The sequence below is a fragment of the Ranitomeya imitator genome, chromosome 5 (assembly GCF_032444005.1).
Source record: "Ranitomeya imitator isolate aRanImi1 chromosome 5, aRanImi1.pri, whole genome shotgun sequence".
NCBI classification, from domain to species: domain Eukaryota; kingdom Metazoa; phylum Chordata; class Amphibia; order Anura; family Dendrobatidae; genus Ranitomeya; species Ranitomeya imitator.
Window position 1 is genome coordinate 346,763,071 of NC_091286.1, and position 25,815 is coordinate 346,788,885.

At 43.9% G+C, this 25,815-nt stretch overlaps 3 protein-coding genes and 1 long non-coding RNA gene across 4 annotated transcripts in view; 2 read left to right on the top strand and 2 right to left on the bottom strand.

Moving 5' to 3' along the window:
• The window catches only part of IBTK (inhibitor of Bruton tyrosine kinase), a 139,773-nt gene extending 134,606 nt beyond the window's left edge, over positions 1–5,167 (top strand). The window contains exons 27-29 of the mRNA XM_069726446.1: positions 2,370–2,438; positions 4,456–4,588; positions 4,729–5,167. Of these exons, the coding sequence (XP_069582547.1) occupies positions 2,370–2,438; positions 4,456–4,588; positions 4,729–4,854 (328 nt within the window). The 3' untranslated portion in view covers positions 4,855–5,167. The remainder of the gene's footprint in view (positions 1–2,369; positions 2,439–4,455; positions 4,589–4,728) is intronic.
• A 7,046-nt stretch (positions 5,168–12,213) lies between these two features.
• On the top strand, positions 12,214–16,891 carry LOC138637616 (uncharacterized). The gene is made up of 2 exons (XM_069726449.1): positions 12,214–15,808; positions 16,282–16,891. Exons 1-2 carry the CDS (start codon positions 15,389–15,391, stop codon positions 16,807–16,809), a joined length of 948 nt encoding a protein of 315 aa, XP_069582550.1. The 5' UTR covers positions 12,214–15,388; the 3' UTR covers positions 16,810–16,891.
• Positions 16,892–19,090: 2,199 nt separating this feature from the next.
• LOC138680716 (uncharacterized) lies at positions 19,091–19,737 on the bottom strand. Its single transcript, XR_011321745.1, has 3 exons — positions 19,683–19,737; positions 19,472–19,558; positions 19,091–19,283 (listed from the first exon to the last, which is right to left on the bottom strand). It is a non-coding gene; the product is annotated as an uncharacterized lncRNA (long non-coding RNA).
• Positions 19,738–23,448: 3,711 nt separating this feature from the next.
• On the bottom strand, positions 23,449–25,181 carry LOC138680717 (uncharacterized). The gene is made up of 2 exons (XM_069768004.1): positions 24,796–25,181; positions 23,449–24,314 (listed from the first exon to the last, which is right to left on the bottom strand). The coding sequence occupies exons 1-2, from the start codon at positions 25,141–25,143 to the stop codon at positions 23,514–23,516; spliced, it is 1,149 nt and encodes a 382-aa protein (XP_069624105.1). The 5' UTR covers positions 25,144–25,181; the 3' UTR covers positions 23,449–23,513.
• Between the last annotated feature and the right edge of the window lie 634 nt (positions 25,182–25,815).

Sequence of the window (25,815 nt, forward strand, 5' to 3'; positions counted from 1 at the left end):
CCTGTATCTAATCCCACCGTGTGATCCTCTAATTGCATGTAATTGCGTATGCGATACACTCCACGCATCTAACTCCAGCTTATGTTACAGCGAGCAGCACCAACGAACAGGATGGATGCTGCCATCCGTTCTCTGTGACACTGTACTTGTCAGTATCACTGGCAGTCATCAACAAAATGGCTCAGTACTGTGATCCTAAATTTCATCCTTTTTTCTCTTTTTTCCAACACCCAGAAGCCTCTTCTGGGTGACGTCACGTCAGCAGTGACGTCACACACGTGATCAGACCATAACCACATTTACTGCAGTCGTAATGTGAGCTAGTTGTACACTAGGTTTTAATGGCAAATGTCACCAGCTGCTGCCCCTAGTGTTTAATAGTGGAAATATCAAACCTTTTAAAATTATTTTTCATATTTTACAGAATTACAAGCAAATGATATATTTTTTTTAAATATTAAATCATTAATACTTTACATTTTTGCAATTGCTTTTTTTTCTTTATGGCACCTTCCCTTGAAAAAAATGGCTGAATAGGAGGTGGTGTAAATCAGATGTCAGGAAACCATAGATAGTAATGAGGTAGATGAATGGATACTTGGACTGCAATACATTGGTGGAGAAAATATGTGTATGTCTGTCTATCCTGACTGTCCTATTAGATGAATAATTGTTTGTGTGTAACATATTTATAATATACTATGACTCCTAGCTTTTATTATACACCGAGTGCTCTAATTTTAATAACCCTGCCGTTTGTTTTAATGGTTGGTTGAGGAAGAGGTTTTAGAAATGTCTCAGATTGTGCAGATTATCTTAAGTGCAAGCGCTCCAAACCACAGTCAGCCTGGCCTCATCATTAAACATTTTCCGCATAGAGGAGAAAATATTATGCCTCAACTGTTAAAAGAAAGTAACACACAAATCAGAGCAAAAATGCAAGAGTGTAACATATGAAGAGGGTACAAAATAACATTCGGCCTTTTTAATCAGCGTGTTGTTAATCACTGATCATTAAGGGATGTTAGTTTCAACTCTCATAAGATATGATACTATATTGCTCATAAGAATGCTTTCAAATTGCCATCATTTTGTAAAGACAGTCACTTAAAGGGGTTTTCTGGGACTCTGATGTTCAATATCTTATTGGTGGGTATCTGGTTCCCCGAGCGGTCCGCTACATGAACACAACACTCTTTGAGGCAACTGATTGGCACAGGTACAGGAGGCCCCGTATTGTTTAGACAGCCACACGAGTGTCACGAAAGATATTCTAATCAATAGTACCTTGGCAACTATGCAGGTGACAGAGCTGTGCTGTGCAGCTCCACAACTGTGCACATCCTGTAGACAGCAGGAACAGCTGATTGGCAGGGTGCTGGATATCGTCCTGCCACCCATCAGATTTTATTAACCTATCCTAAGAATAGGTTATCAATGTAAAAGTCCTGGACAACCCCTTTAACAATTGTGGTTGTGCCTGACATTGCAATTCGGAGCATATCAATCCTGTTCAAAATGGAACTGTACGTTTAACAGACTTTACATAAACCAATAGTAAATGTAAATCTAAGAAACTTTTTGTAATATATTAGATAAAAAATCATTCCTTTCCCCACTTATCAATTACTTCTTCCTCATCCCCTGCCTTCTGAATTTGCAAGCCACTTTGAAGAAAAAAAAAAACCAGATCAAATCTGTCTTTCCTAGACAAGACGTCCTGCTATCTCCTTGCGTTATCATTACAGCCCATTACACTCTATGGAAAGGGATGGGAGGAAAGAGGAGCAGGGAGTGGAAATGGGCAGCAGAAATGTAAAGTTTGTGGTGAGTTGTCTGAAAAGTCATTTATCTCATCTGAGAGCTGATGTACTACCAGACAGCTCAGCTCTGCTCAATACTGTCCTCCAGACTGCTACACATTGTGTGCTAAAAATACATTAGCAGGAATCCCTCTCTGTGTGCTGTGCTTTGAATGGGAGAGATCATACCAGATGGTTTCCCATCACTGGCTTCCATTGGATTGCAAATTTTCAGTTTTTTGGAAGCACAATTACCCTTTATGCCGAAGTACCAGGCACCGCTAACACTAGATGTACCGCCCTGTGAAGTAGATGTGACGCTACACATCAGCTTGCATGGAGAGAGTTGGACCGTTATCTTTCAAATCTTAATAACCTTACCTTAGGATAGACTCCAAAAACATCTTGATCCATACAATTCTGCTGATTCTTTTCTCCAGATACTGCATTTGTTTTAATATAGTAGACTAGTGAGAAGCCATAATATATATAGATATAGTCTGTTACTCGCCTTACTTAACTTCTTTTCCCATTCTAACACATTGTTTCACTTTTTTTTTGTCTCAGAAGACCATCTGAAGCTATAACTCACGAATCCCAGTGGAAGAGTAACATGCCACAACCCGAGTCTTCCAAGTAATGTTCCATATTTACTGTTACATTTCATAAATATATTCAAGTAAAGATGAATTGGTTATGGATTATTATTATTATTATTATACATTTTTATAGCGCCATTTATTCCATGGCGCTTTACATGTGAATACGGGGCAAATATAGACAAATACATTAAACATGAGCAGATAACAAGGCACACGAGTACATAAGGAGGGAGGACCCTGCCCGCGAGGGCTCACAGTCTGCAGGGGGTGGGTGAGGATACACTAGGAGAGGGAAGAGCTGGCTGTACGGCTGTTCAGTAGGTTGAGGATCACTGCAGGCTGTAGGCTTGTCGGAAGAGATGAGTCTTCAGGTTCTTTTTGAAGGTTTCTATGGTAGGCGCAAGTCTGATGTGTTGGGGTAGAGAGTTCCAGAGTATGGGGGAAGCACGGGAGAAGTCTTGGATGCGGTTATGGGAAGAAGAGATGAGAGGGGAGTAGAGAAGGAGGTCTTGGGAGGATCGGAGGTCGCGTGTAGGTAGGTACCGGGAGACCATGTCACAGATGTATGGAGGAGACAGGTTGTGGATGGCTTTGTATGTCAGTGTGAGGGTTTTGAACTGGAGTCTCTGGGCGATAGGAAGCCAGTGAAGGGCTTGACACAGGGGAGAGGCTGGGGAATAGCGGGGGGACAGGTGGATTAGTCGGGCAGCAGAGTGTAGGATGGATTGGAGTGGTGCCAGAGTGCTAGAGGGGAGTCCAGAGAGTAGGAGGTTGCAGTAGTCGAGGCGGGAGATGATAAGGGCATGCACTAGCGTTTTTGCAGTGTTGCGGTCAAGGAAAGCACGGATCGGATTCTTATGTGAACTTATGCTTCTGAAATGAGTTACCCAATATTTAGTTATCTGCATTCCTACCTATGGCAAGCCACCAATAATAAATCCTGACTATATAATGACAAACTCGACAGTATCCCCCTTAGTTCAATAGTTTGGTGGTTAGATATATAGATTATCTGGTTGACTTCAACAGCTGCGCCAGCCCCCTCCACACACACAGCACAAATCATGCACTGACACTGGAAACTCTCATGTGGGACAAAAGCTGAAAGTGTTACATTTATGAAAAGCCACAATATCAGTAATATTAGCGTTTTGGATGCAACGTATTTTCTCTGCTTCCCTAACGCTGCATTGTGCAGTACAAGCACAGTGGATGGGATTAATAAAAATCTCATGCCCACTGTTCTTTAAACTGCATAAAATGACCTATGGTGCGGGTTTCCGGGCTGCAGCTTGTCAATTTCTCTTGTTTGAGCGCTCAGTCTTCTGTCCAGAATTTCCTTATAGACTTGCATTAGATGAGGAAAATTCACGGTTAAAAAAGTTCATGCTTTGTAAGTGTGTTTACGCAGGTGTTCTTATCCTGATTTAACCTTAATAAATCTAAAAAATGACGTAATGGCCCCCTATTTTTGATAACCAGCCAAGGTAAAGCAGACAGCTGCTGACTTGTATTATTAGGCTGGAAAGCTCCATGGTTATTGAGCCCTACCCCGCCTAAAAATCCAAGTCTGCAGCTGCCCCAGAATTGGCGCTTCAAACTAGATGCTTTTCCCGACTCTTCCCAATTGACCTGGTGCGGTGGCAATCAGTGTAATGGTAGTTGAGGCCAATGACAACTGTGATTTGTCAAAAAAAAAAAATCCCACCCAGGTCTGAAGAAATCCACCAAATCCGAAGTAGTCCAGAAAAGGATACCTGAAAGACATAAAAAGAAGGAAATAAAAACAAGAGACAATCTTGTTCACCAAATTATTACCCAAATAGTGTTTTTTTCTTAGTGTGTTTTTTATTTTTTTAATACCGGTTTAGTAATTGGAAACAGGAGGTTTGGACTGCCGATTTGAGCAGAAGAAGCAGTGGGAGGCAAACAGGGCACCAGGTTAGGTTTTATTGAAACCTTTTCCATTCTTTGCTGCCTGGCATATTCCTGATGTGTACGTTTTCCGCTGTGCTTGCCTTTTAACAATTTACATTTGTATCCTTTTGCAGCCCGTGGCTTTCAACCTTAAGTAAATGTAAGCCATTCGTGGCCCCAGTGACTTTTACTACAATCGTTGAAGAAGAGAAGAAGCAGGAGGCTGCCTTAATTAGGAGCCGAGAGAAACCACTGGCACTCATCCAGGTAAGCAGAGGAACATTTTGGCTGAGGCTATTGCATGTTTTGAGATTTGAGTATGGTTGTTTTCTTCTTTTTAAGCCTACGCACAATATTATGCCGGTCTACAAATGACTATCAGAATATTTTTGCCTTCTATTTCTTAGATTGAAGAGCGAGCAATTCAGGATCTGCTGGTCCATTACCAAGCAGTGGACAACCCAGAGGAATACATAACCATTGAGCGATCAGCACAAGGGCCCATGGCAACGCCAATGTGGAACAAGCATTGACTATGACTTGGCTGTATTGTGCATCACATACATGTGGATATGTTGTTGTTCTGTTTTGGATCGTGTTTGCGGGTAGTGAAGGCACAAGCATGACTTATAGAGTTTGGTCTGAATTTGCTAGTCAGTGGTAAATGCACTAATTTCTTCCTGCCAGCCATATACACATACTTATTGCTCATGGACATTTTATATTCTCAGTTTGGGCTATATTAATAATGATATATTGTTTATTATAGAATATTTAATATTGGGGAGCAGTATTCTGTTTACAACATATTAAATTTCTGTTGCAAATAAAAGTGTGCAATTATAATTTTGTTTCTTTTTTTTTTCTCCCTCTTAGAAACTCTGAACAACTTTGACATAGAAAAATGCTCTTGTTACTATGCATTAAAATTACACTAGGGGCCAATTCATGAAGACTGGTGTTGTGAATGCCAGTCTTAAAGGGAACCTCTCAGTAGGATCAACCCTCCTAAGCCATCTATATGGGTAAGTAGGTCATAGGAAGCTGAATAAAATACCTTGATATCTGCGATCCGATGTCTCGCTAGAGACATTGTTTTTCTAAATATGTAAATGAGCTGTTAAGCACTATGGGCCGTACACAGATCTAAATCTGCCCCCAGAGCTTATTTTAAATGAAAGAGGGCTTTACCCCTGTGAGACATGCAGATCGGTAAAGCAGACTGTCAGTCATTACATGTCTCACACTGGTAATGCCTCTTTCATTAAAATAAACTCTGGGGGCAAATTCTCAGGGAGGTCTGTGTCGAGCCCATAGTCCTGAACAGCTCATTTACATATGAAGAAAACTGTGGATTTCTCTTGATTAAGATATCTGATTGCAGATATCAAGGCATCATTTATTCAACTTTCTATGACCTACAAGCCCATATAGACAGCTTAGGAGGGTTGATCCTAATGACTGATTCCCTTTAATGAGGACTCGCTGGAATACAATGATTCAATTCCCCTAATTCATTAAGAAGCACCACTTAATGCATTAGGAGCATCTGTTAACTCGTATGCCAGAAATGTACTCCAGTCAATGTATTCTGCTTTTTGTTATCCCAAATGTTTTCAGAAAATCTTTTCTGCCTTATTAGAGCAAGCATTGAGTGATACAGCATAGTGACATGCTTGGACATGTCGGCTGCTGCAACTTGTTCATTTAAATTAATTGATATACTGGCTGTAAAAACTGATGAGAATCACAAGACTGGTATTCAGTCAAATTGCAGTCCTAATGGCCTGGAAATCCTGCAGACTCGTTATACAATAAAGATAGTAGTTACCTGACACTGTAGCACTACATAGTATCTGTAGGAAGGACTGGTTAGGCTCCAGAATGTTTTCTTATTCCACAGGACATCATGTATATTTTGAGATACCGGCATACATATGTGTAGGTATACCTATGTACAGTTATATAGTTAAGCTGTCAGGTACGACTATAGTCTATTTCCAAGGACATCCAGCACAATTTTGGATGCAGGTAAATATTATGGTGGAAAACGACATGAAATAACTGGAGTGCAGAAAGAAAACAGCAAAGTATTAGCAAACTACTCAACTTTTTCCATTTTGCTTTGATTTCTGAATGTTTTCTCCTTGTTACCTTAAAGGGAACCTGTCATGTAAAAAAATGCTATTAACCATCAAATATTGTGTAATCTTAAGCTTAATGGCGTTCTGAAGCTACCCAGCTCTCTGAGAGCCCCTATGATGGGACGAAATGAACAATAAAGTCTGGCAGCCTCAGGCTTTCAGTCATAGGGGTGTGGTCGTCACTGCTCAGTGCATAGTGAATGGTGGCTGTAACTGCGTCCCTGGCACTGACTGACAGCAGCTCCTCATTAGAACACCCAATTGAATAGTCTAGTTATACCTTTTTTAAGTCTAATTTATATGTGCTCACCTGTCTTGTGGTGTTGTTTTTTTTGTTTTTCGCTTTGTGAGTTTAGCGAGTCCAGATGTTTTCAGCCAATTCAGCAGTTGCGACTTTATAAAAAGTCACCAAATTTGGCACTACTCTGCTTTAGACTACCCCGAATGTATTTTTGAGTACATATTGGTACCATTTTTGTGCCACTTTGCAAAACGCACAACTTTTTTTTTTCTTCAGCAGTGTGATTAACAACAGCACCACTTCCTGAAAACGATTCATTTGAGGCCGGTGATAGAAGCAGAATGATGACAGCAGCGCCGGCCCACAGCTTCTATTACCGTACCCTGATCATTTGTTTCCGGGAAAGCAACTGCGGTGTTAGGAGAAGTGACTGTGACGACAGCAACGACTTAAGCTGTGGTCACTTACAATCACTTCTACTAAACCAGGAAATCATCAGGGAGTGGTGTTGATATAAACTGTGGTAAGTGAACACAGCAGTGCCCCCTGATGATGTCCTGTTCCAGAGAAGTGAGTGCAGCCCCAGCCTCCCGTCACATCCTGTTTGAGACTCCTCAATCAAAATGGAACAGGAAGTAAAGTAAAAACACATGTAGGAAATAGCAGGATAGGGAGAAGCATAGAGATATTAATAATTAAGCTAATTACAAAAGTGGTTGCAGATTAAAGAGAGGTATTTATAACAAGCTTTCTAGGTATCGGAACACCCCTTTTAATGATGACTTATCAAGGGACGATTGCAATGTTGCTCCACACTGCTACTAGTCAGCTTGAAGAGGAAGGAATAGATAAAGGGCCTTTATGAATGACTCCTCTTGATCAGGAAAACCAAGGAGATACAGCCAAGTCAACTGAGGCAGGACTCTCATAGCAAGCATATAAAAGATAACGTCTAAATATAGTGGTTGTAAAGTAATAAAAATGTTGGGAAACCTCACGTACTGTACAGTTATGTAATATAACAGATGAACTTTGTATGTCAGCTGGAGTTCACCTTAAGCAATCGCTGAAATTGGTTATGCTAGCTTCACGCCATGTACAATTTGCCACTTGTTTGATTCATTTAAGTCTTTACTGTTCAAGAATAACCCATACATTTTAGAAACTTTTGATAAACTTCTGCTTTTTTTTTAGCACAAATCCTTTTTTGTTTTGTTTCATTTCCTTGTTGCTTCTTTGCTTTCATTGTAGTGCAAGTGGGTTTGGTGAGAGAGGACCGTGATTTTAGGCCTACTGGTTGATGGGAATACACCTATCACATGGACTGTCGTGTTGCATCACTCAACAATGCGTTTCTATGATTACTCATTAGAAATCAAGCTAGGGTTTCCACTGTAATTGTAAAAATTTTAATCAACTACACTGCATAGTAGAACCATTATTTTACATTTAAAAAAAAGAACCTGGCTGTAGGAGGAAGACATGGGCTGAGAAATGGAGATCATTTGAAGCCAGCTGGGGAAGCTCAATTAGAGGTTTTGACCATTGCCTCAATGCTTCTAGTATTGGAATGTCAGCCTAGTGCTATGTCCTTTGGGACAGGCATGGACATTCATTGGTGCCCAGTATTGGAATGTCAGGCTAGTGATATATCCTGTGGGAGAGGGGTGGACATTCATTGGTGCCCAATATTGGAATGTCAGGCTTGCGCTATATCCTGTGGGACAGAGGTGAACATTCATTGGTGCCCAGTATTGGAATGCCAGGCTAGTGATATATCCTGTAGAAGAGAGCTGGACATTCATTGGTGCCCAATATTGGAATGTCAGGCTTGTGCTATATCCCGTGGGACAAGGGTTGACATTCATTGGTGCCCAGTATTGGAATGCCAGGCTAGTGATACATCCTGTAGAAGAGAGCTGGACATTCATTGGTGCCCAATATTGGAATGTCAGGCTTGTGCTATATCCCGTGGGACAAGGGTTGACATTCATTGATGCCCAGTATTGGAATGTCAGGCTAGCGCTATATCCTGTGGGACAGGGGTGGATATTCATTGGTGCCCAGTATTGGAATGCAGGCTAGTGCTATATCCTGTGGGACAGGGGTGGACCTTCATCAGTGCCCAGTATTGGAATGTCAGGCTAGTGCTATATCCTGTGGGACAGGGGTGGACATTCTTTGGTGTCCAGTATTGGAATGTCAGGCAAGTGATATATCCTGTGGGACAGGGGTGGACATTCATCAGTGCCCAGTATTGGAATGTCAGGCTAGTGCTATATCCTGTGGGACAGGGGTGGACATTCATTGGTGTCCAGTATTGGAATGTCAGGCAAGTGATATATCCTGTGGGACAGGGGTGGACATTCATCAGTGCCCAGTATTGGAATGTCAGGCTAGTGCTATATCCTGTGGGACAGGGGTGGACATTCATTGGTGTCCAGTATTGGAATGTCAGGCAAGTGATATATCCTGTGGGACAGGGGTGGACATTCATCAGTGCCCAGTATTGGAATGTCAGGCTAATGATATATCCTGTGGGACAGGGGTGGACATTCATTGGTGCCCAGTCTTGGAATGTCAGGGGTGGACATTCATTTGTGCCCAGTATTGGAATGTCAGGCTAGTGCTATATCCTGTGGGACAGAGGTGGACATTCATCGGTGCCCAGTATTGGAATGTCAGGCATGTGCTATATCCTGTGGGACATGGGTGGACATTCATTGGTGCAGTCACACGGGCCCAAAAGGTAAGGGCATTCTCTTCCACCTCCAATGTAGGTGGAATTGTGCATTGAGCTATAGGGCTCATATAGGGCTGCAAAAGGCCCATATATTGTTATTTCGTAAGGGCCCGCTTCTGTCTGTCTGCTCCTGTCGTGATGGCCTTGTCAGGGTGTGTGAGGACCGAGTCTTCTACACCTTACATAAATGGAAAACATTTTGTATGACTTTGTGAAGGTCTCACCAACAAGCCACTTTCCAAACACTGGATTCTTAAAACACCCTGATTTATTAACAGGTCTACTGAATATGAAGGTGCATCACTTTGACAAGGTTTCAGAATTTGAACTTCAGAACAACATACAGGTCCTTCTCAAAAAATTAGCATATAGTGTTAAATTTCATTATTTACCATAATGTAATGATTACAATTAAACTTTCATATATTATAGATTCATTATCCACCAACTGAAATTTGTCAGGTCTTTTATTGTTTTAATACTGATGATTTTGGCATACAACTCCTGATAACCCAAAAAACATGTCTCAATAAATTAGCATATTTCACCCATCCAATCAAATAAAAGTGTTTTTTAATAACAAACAAAAAAACCATCAAATAATAATGTTCAGTTATGCACTCAATACTTGGTCGGGAATCCTTTGGCAGAAATGACTGCTTCAATGCGGCGTGGCATGGAGGCAATCAGCCTGTGACACTGCTGAGATGTTATGGAGGCCCAGGATGCTTCAATAGCGGCCTTAAGCTCATCCAGAGTGTTGGGTCTTGCGTCTCTCAACTTTCTCTTCACAATATCCCACAGATTCTCTATGGGGTTCAGGTCAGGAGAGTTGGCAGGCCAATTGAGCACAGTAATACCATGGTCAGTAAACCATTTACCAGTGGTTTTGGCACTGTGAGCAGGTGCCAGGTCGTGCTGAAAAATGAAATCTTCATCTCCATAAAGCATTTCAGCCGATGGAAGCATGAAGTGCTCCAAAATCTCCTGATAGCTAGCTGCATTGACCCTGCCCTTGATGAAACACAGTGGACCAACACCAGCAGCTGACATGGCACCCCACACCATCACTGACTGTGGGTACTTGACACTGGACTTCAGGCATTTTGGCATTTCCTTCTCCCCAGTCTTCCTCCAGACTCTGGCACCTTGATTTCCGAATGACAAGCAAAATTTGCTTTCATCAGAAAAAAGTACTTGGGACCACTTAGCAACAGTCCAGTGCTGCTTCTCTGTAGCCCAGGTCAGGCGCCTCTGCCGCTGTTTATGGTTCAAAAGTGGCTTTACCTGGGGAATGCGGCACCTGTAGCCCATTTCCTGCACACGCCTGTGCACGGTGGCTCTGGATGTTTCCACACCAGACTCAGTCCACTGCTTCCTCAGGTTCCCCAAGGTCTGGAATCGGTCCTTCTCCACAATCTTCCTCAGGGTCCGGTCTCCTCTTCTCGTTGTACAGCGTTTTCTGCCACATTGTTTCCTTCCAACAGACTTACCATTGAGGTGCCTTGATACAGCACTCTGGGAACAGCCTATTTGTTGAGAAATTTCTTTCTGGGTCTTACCCTCTTGCTTGAGGGTGTCAATGATGGCCTTCTTGACATCTGTCAGGTCGCTAGTCTTACCCATGATGGGGGTTTTGAGTAATGAACCAGGCAGGGAGTTTATAAAAGCCTCAGGTATCTTTTGCATGTGTTTAGAGTTAATTAGTTGATTCAGAAGATTAGGGTAATAGGTCGTTTAGAGAACCTTTTCTTGATATGCTAATTTATTGAGACAGGTTTTTTGGGTTATCAGGAGTTGTATGCCAAAATCATCAGTATTAAAATAATAAAAGACCTGACAAATTTCAGTTGGTGGATAATGAATCTATAATATATGAAAGTTTAATTGTAATCATTACATTATGGTAAATAATGAAATTTAACACTATATGCTAATTTTTTGAGAAGGACCTGTATTTGAGGCCTTCTTCTGCTTCGCGATCTGTGTTGTTTTTGAGTTGTTTTTATTACGGTGGTCACACACTTTCAGCCCTCTTCCTCATTACGGTGGTCACACACTTTCAGCCCTCTTCCTCTCAATGAAGCCCACTCTCACATCCATTACTTCTCTGGCAGTTTTACTCCACTTGCATCTCCTGGCAGTCCCAATAGAATCATAGAATGGCAGAGTTGGAAGGGCCCTCCTGGGTCTTCTGGTCCAACTCCCCGGTCAAAGCAGGATTCACTACATCATCCCAATAGGCCATCACCCACTCTGTTTCAGGGTGTTCCAATAAAATAATCCCAAACACTATACACTGTGGGAGCTCCAGCCTGCTCTTCTGTACCTCTTTACTGTGGCAACTCACTACCGTATCCCTTTCTTTAAACAGGGGTGCGCGATTCTCTGATCTTATGGACTACTTCAGCTCAACCCTTAACTGTTCAGGGACCTGCTGTCTCCTATTTTCCAGTACATTAATATCTTGGCCAGAAATAAGAGCATTTTTGTCATGCAGATTTACATGGGGTATGATTCTGATGGGGGTTTTTTTGGGGGTTATGCTGGGTTGTTTGGTGCATATTCAGTACCATCATATTTATGCATTCATTGTTTTTATATTGTATTGATCCTCACTTACAGTTTGTCCAGAGCTTCCTTCAATATTCTGAGCCTTAAAGGGAACCTGTCATGTCCCAAAACATTATTAACCTGTAGATATGGGGTTATTCTGGTTAATTACCTTCTAAAACTGTGCGGCCACTGTACTGAAAGCCATGCGATGGGGAGGAAATGAGCTTTATTCCGGCGGCCTCTGGCTTTCAGTCATAGAGAAGTGGCTGGCGCGGCTTCAGTCACCGCTCAGTACATAGTAACTGGCGGCTGTAAGCACGCATTAGAACAATGTTAGCCTGCAGATTAACCCCATATCTGAAGGGTAATACCGTTGTGGACATGACAGGTTCCCTTTAAGAAGTAAAATCTTCCATCTTTCTTTGCTAGCTCTATATCTGCACAGCGTACTCCACAGATTTGCATTCTAGAAAGTAAAGTATAGTAATCGGATGTTGGAAAGACAAACTCCTGAGTAAATTGCTGCTTCCAGTGACAGTTGTGGACATAATGGAAATAAGTAATAAAATATCTGTACTTTTTGTCTTTTTCTGTTGATTTATAATTATATTTTCAGTGTCGAGACACAATTGTCAAGCAGAAGAATAAAGGCACCATGATCTATGACTCAAAAGCTTAAGGACTTTGCGCTACCCGCTTGATAGTTTGCCGTCGGCTCATCGCAATGTAAGGCGCTTTTCTGATACTGTTGTTTTTTATGGAGCCGTAAAACGCAGTGACAGAATTCTACCTTTAATGTAAAGATTTACAATTAAACTAAGCAAAAAAGGAGAAATACCCAAGACTCCTAAAATAAGAATTTCCAGTTTGGAGTGCATTCTTTGCTGTGTGGTTTAGACTATGTGTATAGCTGTAGGGTATAATCATACTTGAGTGACAAAATCTCTTCAGCAAACAAGTGAAAATGCTTATAAATGTTAGATTTAAAGAGTCTATTGCGAAAATGAATGACCTACATTATCTAATGCTGAGAGATAGTGTGCAGCAAGGCCCCAGGACTGGGTTTAAGGATCAGTCTGGTAAGCCAGCAACAGGTAATGCTTTTGAGCTGTGCTTGTTGGGTTACTACAGGTCAGTCACATACGCAAGCTGTGTATTTCTTGCTGGCTAAGTAGCCTTAAGCAGATCTAATGGTGATGTTGACAATTTATGAACCCTGAGACTATAGTTAAGAGACATACAAAGGAATGTGACGTACGACTTCCTCACTGTTTACCCGTCTCAATAAACTCTTTAGTGCTTCTCAGTGGGTTCACTGCTTTTACTGATTGAATCAAGCCCAGAAGCACAGTGAAGCTTTGTCTGAAGAACCTATTGAGACATACAGATTTTCCTCATTACTTCCTCCTAAAAACACAATAACAGTACGGCTATTAGAGACCAGCGCAGGCACCCAGTTTTTGCGTTTGCTCCACCACTAGGGTCTTTTACTCTAAACAGTCATTGTGTGCACATGTCTTTACTCTGTTTTCTTCTCTGATGTAAATTGCACTACTGGACAACTTAATTTTAATCAAATCAGGACTCTAATTAAAATAAAAACCGTTTATATTCCTCTCCTGCGCTGTTCCAGTGATGTCAGCGCTGCTATTCCTGTAATGATGATAGACGAGCTGCAATCACTGAGCGACTGCTGTTTGCGACTCATCAATATTCGGATGGCAGACAGCCATTCTAATGAAACATTAAAAAGAGCAACGCCCATTGGCTGCAGCCTGCATGTGACTCAACAGTGTTACGTCACCGCGAGGGCCTCCCCTTTGAGCAAGGAGCTAATCCTAAGGGTACCGTCACACAGTGCAATTTTGATCGCTACGACGGCACGATTTGTGACGTTACATCGTCGCTTAATTATCGCTCCACTGCGGTCACACTTCACGATGTACGGCGCTGGAGCGATAATTTCATGACGTATTTGCGATGTAGAAGTCGTATGGGACAGTCGTACGGTCGTGTCACACAAGACGATTCAGAGCAAATTTTGCATAATCTGTGCGTGACGTTGTTCACTAGGGGGCGTGTCGAGCTGCTAGCTATGTGCTGATAGGCCACAGGTTCTGTGCACACAATTGGTTGGAAAATTTGTCACCTGAGCGCTATTGTTTCCAAGCCACCTCACCGGTTTCAAAATTTCCTTTCTTCACTTTGTACTTGGACACTTGTTGGACTAGGACATCGGATTCAGTATTTCACAGAATATTCCACGCTTTGCACCGCAGCTTCGAGGTATGTTACACCACTTGGGCATAGTGGATGGAACGATGTACTGTCGTCATGAGCGCTTCGTTCCGTCGCTGAAGCGATGCGGATGGTACGCTGTTGTGACTGGTGGGCTAGAGCGTGGTAGATGGAACGCTGTTTGGTCGGCATGACCGCTTCGTTCCGCCGCTGAAGCGATGCGGATGGTACGCTGTTGTGACTGGTTGTGACTGGTTGTGTCTGGTGAGCTACAGCGTGGCAGATGGTACAATGTATGGTCACCATGAGCGCTTTGTGTGGCTGCTGTATGGAAGCGGGCGGTACACTGTTCTGGGTTATGGTGGCCTATGGCGTGGCAGATGAAACAAGCGATGCGGATGTTACGCTGTTGTGACTGGTTGTGACTGGTGGGCTAGAGCGTGGTAGATGGAACGCTGTTTGGTCGGCATGACCGCTTCGTTCCGCCGCTGAAGCGATGCGGATGGTACGCTGTTGTGACTGGTTGTGTCTGGTGAGCTACAGCGTGGCAGATGGTACAATGTATGGTCACCATGAGCGCTTTGTGTGGCTGCTGTATGGAAGCGGGCGGTACACTGTTCTGGGTTATGGTGGCCTATGGCGTGGCAGATGAAACAAGCGATGCGGATGTTACGCTGTTGTGACTGGTTGTGACTGGTTGTGGTAGATGGAACGCTGTTTGGTCGGCATGACCGCTTCGTTCCGCCGCTGAAGCGATGCGGATGGTACGCTGTTGTGACTGGTTGTGACTGGTGGGCTAGAGCGTGGTAGATGGAACGCTGTTTGGTCGGCATGACCGCTTCGTTCCGCCGCTGAAGCGATGCGGATGGTACGCTGTTGTGACTGGTTGTGTCTGGTGAGCTACAGCGTGGCAGATGGTACAATGTATGGTCACCATGAGCGATTTGTGTGGCTGCTGTAGTGAAGCAGGCGGTACACTGTTTTGGGTTATGGTGGCCTATGGCGTGGCAGATGGAACAATGGATGGTAGGCATGAGCTCTTTGTGTGGCTGTTGTTGTTAAGCGTTTGGCACACTGGCAAAAGTATTGTTTAAAGGACTCTTTGTCAACCGTGTAATTTTTTTTTTTTTATAATTATTTTTCAGATGTCAAATCGTGTGGAATTCATCAGGGAATTCATCGAAATATACCAGTCTTTTCCCTGCCTCTGGAAAATCAAATCTCCAGAGTATTGTAACAGGGAAAAGAGGCAGGAGGGTTATTTAAAGCTCATTGAGCTTTACAATCGTCATGCACCAGAAGAGCCAGCAAACGAAGCGGTTATTAAAAAGAAAATTCAGGCGCTCCGCACGGTGTGGAGGAAGGAGCTTAACAAGGTTCTTCACACTACAAAGTCCGGGGCTTCCACCGAAGATGTTTATGTGCCAAAGCTTTGGTATTTTGAACATCTGAATTTTCTGAGGGACCAAGAGGTGCCACGGACTTCCACGTGTTTTCGCTTGTTGGCACCTGTGGAACAAATTGTTTCGGAGAACCACGCCGAGCAGGAGTCACAAGGGCAACAAGTAAGTAGCTCTTTGGACGAAAGTTCACCAATGTGTCCTATAATTACATAATTTTTCTCTGCATTTTATGTTTTATACTTCTGATTATCACATCAGTTTGAAGTTATTACAAAAACATGTCCACATAAGTAACCCTGTCGCAGTAAAGTATTATATGGGGAACATAATATATATGAAATGGCGATATTTCTAAACCATACCATCTAAGCAATATAGAAAATAGTATCGCTTCAAGCTGCCGATGTACTCTTGTTGAGACTATTTAGACTATAAAATATTCATCAGGTTCCCCTAGCAGTCAGAACAGTGTAGTTAAAAGTATTAAATAAATGGGAAGGTTAAAGAATATTACTAAACTTAAAATATATTGCAACCTTTTTTTACCTACTACGAATATATAGTTTGGATGCGGTTATGGTGGTCAAACTTTTTGTTGCCAGGTTCGTAACTTGTTTTTTTTTTTTTTCCCCCAGGATGACAGTGCGCAGGACAGTACACTGGACTGTTCACAGGACTGCACGACAACAGATTTAGTGGAGGCGGCACCTGCCAGGACTCAATCGAGGCAAGGTCCAAGGAAACGGAAAGCCACCTCAGACGTTTCACATGAACTGTTGAGCCTTGCAAAAAAGGTGTTAACAAACAATGTTAGCCCTGCGTTGCAGGGGTTTGGACACTATGTTGTTGACAAACTGGCCAAAATGGACGACAGCCAAAGAACACTAGCGGAGCGTCTAATATTGGAAGCAGTAAACAAGGGTACAGATGGCGATTTGGACAAGCACACTCGTTTGGTCTATTCCCGGCCAATGCAGCGGACAGAGCCCTCATATTACAATGGTTGGTCACAGTGTCAGACACCAATGCGACACAATGTTCCCGTTTCCCACTTCGGCCAGCCACCCCCTAACCACTCCTACACGCCAATACCTTCACATATGGCTTCGCCCGTCAGGCACCAAAGTTATCAGCCGGAAGAATCGTCGTATCACAATTTGTGATTTCCTAACTTCTTTTACATTACTTTTTATTTTATTGTCTTGTTAAAATAATGTTTCAAATAAAAGCTATTATTAGAAATTCTATCACGACTGTTTGATTGGTGTGTCTCGATCACAGCACTGTATGAGGGCACAAATTAACGTAACAAATTCAGAACATCCTAAATAGGCAGTGTAAGCGGTTTATACCTTGTGGGAATAAAAGGACTAGAAATAGGAAAAACCCAATGTGGCTAAACAAAGAAGTAAGACAGGCAATTAACAGTAAAAAGAAAGCATTTGCACTACTAAAGCAGGATGGCACCATTGAAGCTCTAAAAAACTATAGGGAGAAAAATACTTTATCTAAAAAACTAATTAAAGCTGCCAAAAAGGAAACAGAGAAGCACATTGCTAAGGAGAGTAAAACTAATCCCAAACTGTTCTTCAACTATATCAATAGTAAAAGAATAAAAACTGAAAATGTAGGCCCCTTAAAAAATAGTGAGGAAAGAATGGTTGTAGATGACGAGGAAAAAGCTAACATATTAAACACCTTCTTCTCCACGGTATTCACGGTGGAAAATGAAATGCTAGGTGAAATCCCAAGAAACAATGAAAACCCTATATTAAGGGTCACCAATCTAACCCAAGAAGAGGTGCGAAACCGGCTAAATAAGATTAAAATAGATAAATCTCCGGGTCCGGATGGCATACACCCACGAGTACTAAGAGAACTAAGTAATGTAATAAATAAACCATTATTTCTTATTTTTAGGGACTCTATAGCGACAGGGTCTGTTCCGCAGGATTGGCGCATAGCAAATGTGGTGTCAATATTCAAAAAGGGCTCTAAAAGTGAACCTGGAAATTATAGGCCAGTAAGTCTAACCTCTATTGTTGGTAAAATATTTGAAGGGTTTCTGAGGGATGTTATTCTGGATTATCTCAATGAGAATAACTGTTTAACTCCATATCAGCATGGGTTTATGAGAAATCGCTCCTGTCAAACCAATCTAATCAGTTTTTATGAAGAGGTAAGCTATAGGCTGGACCACGGTGAGTCATTGGACGTGGTATATCTCGATTTTTCCAAAGCGTTTGATACCGTGCCGCACAAGAGGTTGGTACACAAAATGACAATGCTTGGTCTGGGGGAAATTGTGTGTAAATGGGTTAGTAACTGGCTTAGTGATAGAAAGCAGAGGGTGGTTATAAATGGTATAGTCTCTAACTGGGTCGCTGTGACCAGTGGGGTACCGCAGGGGTCAGTATTGGGACCTGTTCTCTTCAACATATTCATTAATGATCTGGTAGAAGGTTTACACAGTAAAATATCGATATTTGCAGATGATACAAAACTATGTAAAGCAGTTAATACAAGAGAAGATAGTATTCTGCTACAGATGGATCTGGATAAGTTGGAAACTTGGGCTGAAAGGTGGCAGATGAGGTTTAACAATGATAAATGTAAGGTTATACACATGGGAAGAAGGAATCAATGTCACCATTACACACTGAATGGGAAACCACTGGGTAAATCTGACAGGGAGAAGGACTTGGGGATCCTAGTTAATGATAAACTTACCTGGAGCAGCCAGTGCCAGGCAGCAGCTGCCAAGGCAAACAGGATCATGGGGTGCATTAAAAGAGGTCTGGATACACGTGATGAGAGCATTATACTGCCTCTGTACAAATCCCTAGTTAGACCGCACATGGAGTACTGTGTCCAGTTTTGGGCACCGGTGCTCAGGAAGGATATAATGGAACTAGAGAGAGTACAAAGGAGGGCAACAAAATTAATAAAGGGGATGGGAGAACTACAATACCCAGATAGATTAGCGAAATTAGGATTATTTAGTCTAGAAAAAAGACGACTGAGGGGCGATCTAATAACCATGTATAAGTATATAAGGGGACAATACAAATATCTCGCTGAGGATCTGTTTATACCAAGGAAGGTGATGGGCACAAGGGGGCATTCTTTGCGTCTGGAGGAGAGAAGGTTTTTCCACCAACATAGAAGAGGATTCTTTACTGTTAGGGCAGTGAGAATCTGGAATTGCTTGCCTGAGGAGGTGGTGATGGCGAACTCAGTCGAGGGGTTCAAGAGAGGCCTGGATGTCTTCCTGGAGCAGAACAATATTGTATCATACAATTAGGTTCTGTAGAAGGACGTAGATCTGGGAATTTATTATGATGGAAAATATAGGCTGAACTGGATGGACAAATGTCTTTTTTCGGCCTTACTAACTATGTTACTATGTTACATGTACAGTTAACTAATACAAAAAAAATGGAATCATAGTTTAACTAAATATTTTTAATGTAACAACCAAAAATGTATTATTGGCCCGCCTCCAACTGCTGGCACATGTCCCGAAGCTTCTGCAGCTCCTCCATTGCCACATTGTGCTGCTCCTGAATCCGCGCCATAGTGTGGATAAGCCTTTCTATGCCGGCTTCAAGATCCTCCTTGTTCACACTGACGACAGCTGTGGGTCAAAAAACATAACATTAATAACACTGTAGTCTCCCGATGTGTCTTTGCTTCTGTGAAGGAAAAAAGAAAAAAAAACAGTCAGCATCTAAGGCAATACTGACTTGGGGGGGTGGTGTTTGGGTTGGGGGTGAAAGAGTGGGCCTGCCACAAAATCAAAATAACTTTATTGTGGGAACCTACTAGGATGTTGAGGCACGGAGGGCACTTCAGGATCAGAGTCCATGTTGAATGCCTCGTGCTGTCGGCGGCGGCGCTGTCTCTTTGCCTCTGGGAAGGGAAAAAAAAAAAAAAAAAGGTCTGTTAGCATATATGGCAACACTGGCTGCCGGGGGAGGGGGGGGGAAGAGGGGACCTGCAACTGAATCCAAATCACATAATTGTGGGAACCTACTAGGATCTGGAGGAGTTGACCCGGAGGGCACAGATCCAGAAGAGGCTGTGCGGGATGCCTCGTGGCGGCGGTGGTGCTGTGTCTTTGCCTCTGTGAAGGAAAAAAAAAAAAATTGTAAAAAAAAAGGTCTGTTAGCATATATGGCAACACTGGCTGCCGGGGGAGGGGGGGGGGGGAGAGGGGACCTGCAACTGAATCCAAATCACATAATTGTGGGAACCTACTAGGATCTGGAGGAGTTGACCCGGAGGGCACAGATCCAGAAGAGGCTGTGCGGGATGCCTCGTGGCGGCGGTGGTGCTGTGTCTTTGCCTCTGTGAAGGAAAAAAATAAATTAAAAAAAAAAGGTCTGTTAGCATATATGGCAACACTGGCTGCCGGGGGAGGGGGGGGGGGGGAAGAGGGGACCTGCAACTGAATCCAAATCACATAATTGTGGGAACCTACTAGGATCTGGAGGAGTTGACCCGGAGGGCACAGATCCAGAAGAGGCTGTGCGGGATGCCTCGTGGCGGCGGTGGTGCTGTGTCTTTGCCTCTGTGAAGGAAAAAAAAAAATTTTTTTTTTAAAAAGGTCTGTTAGCATATATGGCAACACTGGCTGCCGGGGGAGGGGGGGGGGAAGAGGGGACCTGCAACTGAATCCAAATCACATAATTGTGGGAACCTACTAGGATCTGGAGGAGTTGACCCGGAGGGCACAGATCCAGAAGAGGCTGTGCGGGATGCCTCGTGGCGGCGGCGGTGCTGTCTCTTTGCCTCTGTGAAGGAAAAAAAAAAGGTAGGTCTGCTGTTAGCTGTGCCACATAGTACTTTTCACCGTTCATACTGTCCCATAGCTGTGGCACATAGTGGCTCTGCAACGTTCAAGCTGTGGCACATAGTGGCTCTGCAACGTTCATACTGACCCATAGCTGTGGCACATAGTGGCTCTGCAACGTTCAAACTGTCCCATAGCTGTGCCGCATAGTGGCTCTGCAACGTTCATACTGCCCCATAGCTGTGGCACATAGTGGCTCTGCAACGTTCAAACTGTCCCATAGCTGTGCCACATAGTGGCTCTGCAACGTTCAAGCTGTGGCACATAGTGGCTCTGCAACGTTCAAACTGTCCCATAGCTGTGCCACATAGTGGCTCTGCAACGTTCAAACTGCCCCATAGCTGTGCCACATACTTTTGGGTACCTGCGTACTGACCTCTGCGAATCTCCTTGCGAAGCTCCTGCAGGCGCTCTGGGCTTTTGGACTTGAGATCGCCCCATTTTTTCACAATCTGGGCCTTGCTGCGAGTTATCCCAAACCGCTTCCTGAGGCCCTCAGACACCACACGGACAACTTCATCCTTGTGCTGGTTGCGGTGCAGCACCAGCCCTGTGGTTTCGTACTGCATCCGATCCATTGTTCCAATAAGGAACTTGAGCTCTGGGATGCCCATAGTAGGATCACGGCGACTGGCAGCCATTATCAAGATGTCAGGGAACCAAAACAAGCTAGCGCAGGCACGCCGGAACGCTGTAACGTCATCACGCCGTCATAGACCACGAGCGTACATTACGTGACGCTCCGGCGTTAAATAACCATCCTTCGAACGGCATTTACTATGTGCGTTCATTCCGTACCGCTCAGCCGTCACAAATGTGACGCTGTCCATAAACGGCAACGCTATTGCGATGCCGATCTGGCGGCAGGACGGCGGAGTACAGCTCCTCCTCTGGGCGTTGCTGTTCAGGGTCATTCCATCTAAAATGGCGGCGAGAATGCGATCTGCTCCTCTGGGGCAGCCAGAGCTCCTTTTTTTTATTAGACAGATGGATGCCCTGGATTATGAGGGTCTGGAGAGCCGCCCTGCCCACCCACACATCCACAAGCGGGAAGTGCTTGGCCACATAGCCAGAATGATGGAGAGGAGGTTTGGCGTCTGCCGCAGTCAGCTTCAGCTGCGTAAAAAATGGGCTGACCTCCGCTATAAAACGCCACAAATGTTTGCTGAGTTGCGTGCGGAGGCAAGGCGAGGCAAGTACTAGTATGGGGGGATTGGGAGATGCACGCTGTCAGGAGGGGGGTGGTTTGGGAGGGAGGCTTGCGCTCATGGTCGCCAACGTGACCTCAAATGCATTAAAACACATGCCCCGTTTTTGTAAAATTTAGTTATTTTCCAAGCAGAATATGCGTTGTCCGTGAGAAAACTTGTCGGGTTCCCTAATCTCAACCACCATCTTGAAATTATTATGATGTCCATTATTTTTAGTTTCTCAATTTCCCAAAAATATTAACGGAGGAGGTTGGCCTACTGATGAAATAATACGTTTTCCAAAGACAGGAAGACCATTGAACACCAGAGCCCACATACATGTCTGAGTATCGCACCCCTGTAAAGTGTGATCTCTATTTTATGTTTGAGTATATTGTAAGCTTTGATCTGCAGCACTCAACATTTGTGTGTAAACATTGTGATTCTTTACTTTAGGTGTAGAGAGACAGCGGCGGCAAGTGAGACCCACCATTGCCACCAGTACCCCATCTTCAGACACCAGTGGGAGCCCACAGTCTGGGACATCACGTAAGTTCACAATCATTGATTGCATTTTTTTTAACATCACACGGGACATAACAGGGTAGCTGAAATATTTGAAGACATTACAGACGCAATAATGACCCAGCGGCCTACTACGCCTCCACCATCTGTTGCGACCATGCACCCTCGCACCCCTGTGAAGTGTGATATAAATTTTATGTTTCAGTATATTGTTAGCTTTGATCTGCAGCACTCTACATGTGTTTTTAAAGATTGCGTTTGTTAACTTTATGTGTAGAGAGACAGCGGCGGCAACAGGTACCTGCCATTGCCAGCAGCACCACAGCATCCACCACCAGCGGGAGCCCACAGTCCATGACGTCACGTAAGTTAACAATCATAGATTACAGTTTTTCAACTGCATACGGGACATAAGAGGGTAGCGGAAATATTTGAATACATTACAGACGCAGTAATGACCCAGCGGCCTACCACGCCACCACCAGACAGCAGACGGCCTCGCACCCCTACACCACCCTCAACACCTCCCTTCCGACACTCCTCTTCCTCCCCCGGGTCGGCGGCATTCTCCCCAGAACATAACATACGTAAGTGACCAAAACAGCGAGCGCTTCCCAACGGCGTGTTCCATAGTTAACCAGATCTGTTATTATTTCCTTTAAGATGCTGCAGCAGTGGCCAGATCGCTGGGGTGGGAAATTAGCAGCTCTGGTTCTGGCAATGAGGAACCGGCGTCCCTTCTCCGTAAGTATCAAGATAATACGAGTGGTTTTCTGCTGGATGTCACAATAGACAACTAAAACTGTAAAATGTAATAAAATTTACATCGCCCTGTGGTGCCAGACCAAATAGAAATTTACAACACACAAAATTTGGTCCTGCCCCAGAGGTCGAGATGTATTTTCAGCGGAATCAACGTTGGTTCTCCAACCTCTTCTATCCACAGAACCGCCCACCGTAAGAGAGCTCCTGGCGAGACAATTGCGCCTGGAGCGGACAGCAGCGCTCCTGCAGCAGACAGCAGCGCTCCTCCAGACTCAAGTAGAGCAGCAGGGCGTGACGCTGCGACACCTCTTGGGCCGTGGAAGGAGATAATTTTTTTTGGGGGGGGTTTATGTTATATTTTGTTGTTTAATAATTTAAAACCAAGAAATTGTTACAAAAAAAACCAAAAATCTTCGCATTCTTTCTTTAATGTTTACCAAGCTATAAGGGTTAACAGCACCATTTTATAGGCATCACATTTAAAGTTATTTAGAGAGGTTTATATGACAGCAAAGCAAAAAAAAATATTTTTTTATACGGAGCGATCCTGCCAGGGTACAGCTCCAGAACCATTAAAGTACTGACAGTATTTTTCGCGACAGTCCCTTGCATCGTCTGCCTGTCTGCCAGATCCAAGTGCTTGAAGAGCTGTAAAATTATCCGGTTGTGTACGCCATTCCCCGGGCACAATATCTCCGGTTCTTGCGTCCACTGCATCAATAAACGAAGGAGGAGAATAGGAGCTCGTATCATGACGTCTCAGGAAATTATGGAGCACACAGCATGCCAAAACCACAAAGTCTATAGACGGCAGCTTCAAGTTGATAGCTGTGTGGAACACTCTAAACCGATTTGCCATAATCCCAAAGGCATTTTCAACCACACGACGGGCCCTCGACAACCGGTAATTAAAGATTCTGCGCTCCGGTGTGAGTGTTCTCTGTGCAAATGGCTTCAGCAAATGTGGATGAAGAGGGAAAGCTTCATCAGCGATGAAGACAAAATTTAGGTTTGCTTTTGTGTCTTCATTTAGTGGCAACAGCAGTTCATTGTTCCTCAAGCTTTCCCCAAATGAAGTGTGTTCAAAAACACCACCGTCGGAGACTCGACCATTCATGCCAACATCCACATCGACAAACTCATAGTTCGCATTGACAAGGGCCATGAGGATCACACTGAAATATCCTTTGTAGTTGAAAAAAAAGGATCCAGAGTTGGCTGGTTGCGTGATGCGCACATGCTTTCCATCTAATGCACCACCGCAGTTTGGAAACTGCCACAGCTCATCAAAATCGGAAGCAATCCTCTTCCAGTCATCCGCCGTCTTGGGAAACTGCAAGATGAGAAGGAAACATGTACAAATTAGGTCAAATATATTATGCACATACACTCTCATGTGGACATCCTACAGTGATTGAGGCGCAGTATGGATTAGTATAACAAAGTCAACAACCCTGAGTATGCAGGCAGCGATTTTTTCAGATGGCTTCGGTGACTCAGAGGGGGTGCTAAACAATATATCTAAATTATATAATCAATAAAATTACGTTGGGAGCAGCAAATAAAAGAAGGGTGGCGCAGGGTTGGAGCAGCACATATCAGAATGGAGACGCAAAATGGTAGCAGCACATGTCAGACTGGAGGCGCAGGATCACAGCAGCACATGTCTGAATGGGGGCGCAGGATGGGAGCAGCACATGATAGGATGTAGAACATATACCAATAGAAATGCTCGCCATCAGGGCGTAGAACGGGTTCAATAGCTAGTATAATATATCGACATAACACAGCAGCCAAAAAAAATATAGTAGTACCTCCATATAATGCCTTAAGCTCTGCACAATGGCCTCGCATGTCTCCGGAATCACAACGCTCAGGAAAGGTCTGGAAACAGCGGCGGAAAACTGCAAATCCTGAAGAGACCTTCCTGTTGCCAGGAACCGCAGTGTCACCGCCAACCTTTCCTCCACGGGCACGGCTGCACGCATCGGCGTATCACGCCTTTGTATGAGTGGCGTAACAGCAGACAGTATTATTTTGAAGGATTCCTCGGACATCCGAAGGTAGTTTTGGAAATCATGAGGGTTATTGTCACGTAACTCTCTTATGAGACCCATGTGTGACAATGTGGATCTTTTCTGCAGCCAGCTCCAGGTCCACATGCGACGTTTTCGTTTAGGACGTCTCTCCTCTTGGAGACGTGCTGCCTCAAACACCAGGGCAGCAGCAACAACAGAACTCTCATCGGAAGTGAGCATAGTTCCTAAAAAGAAAACAAACGTACAATAAATACACGTGCTTACAAAACAATGTTCTGACCATTGATCTAATAACTATATATGTTCCTACTGGTATTAAATGGGGCAGTCAACCATCTCGATCTGTAAAAGGATTAATTGGGCCACGCTACAGCTGTGTACCTGAGGTTCTCAGGGCTACCCTACTCAAAGGAACAATCGACCACACTCCAGCGTTTATCCCCGTTGAAGCGCAACATATGCTACGCTGTAGCGTTATACATACCTTTTGCGGTAAAAGTCTAGTAGTTAAAAGTCCAGGGAATCCAGCGAATTTAGGAGTTCTGTTTACAGCACGTGCTACAGAGAGAAATGAATAGCGCGCTCGAGAGCTCCGGTTTTATCCGCTGGGAACAATAGTCCTTTGTCGAATGAGCGCACAGTATTGTACCGCCCAATCAGCACACGGGAGGTGGAGAATTCAGCGCTCCTACGTAGCCAGCTCCTCCGCCCTTTACATCGTATACAATATCGTGCACACCTTTGTTACACCATGCGATCATGCCGCCACAGCGGGACACTAGACGACGAAAGAAA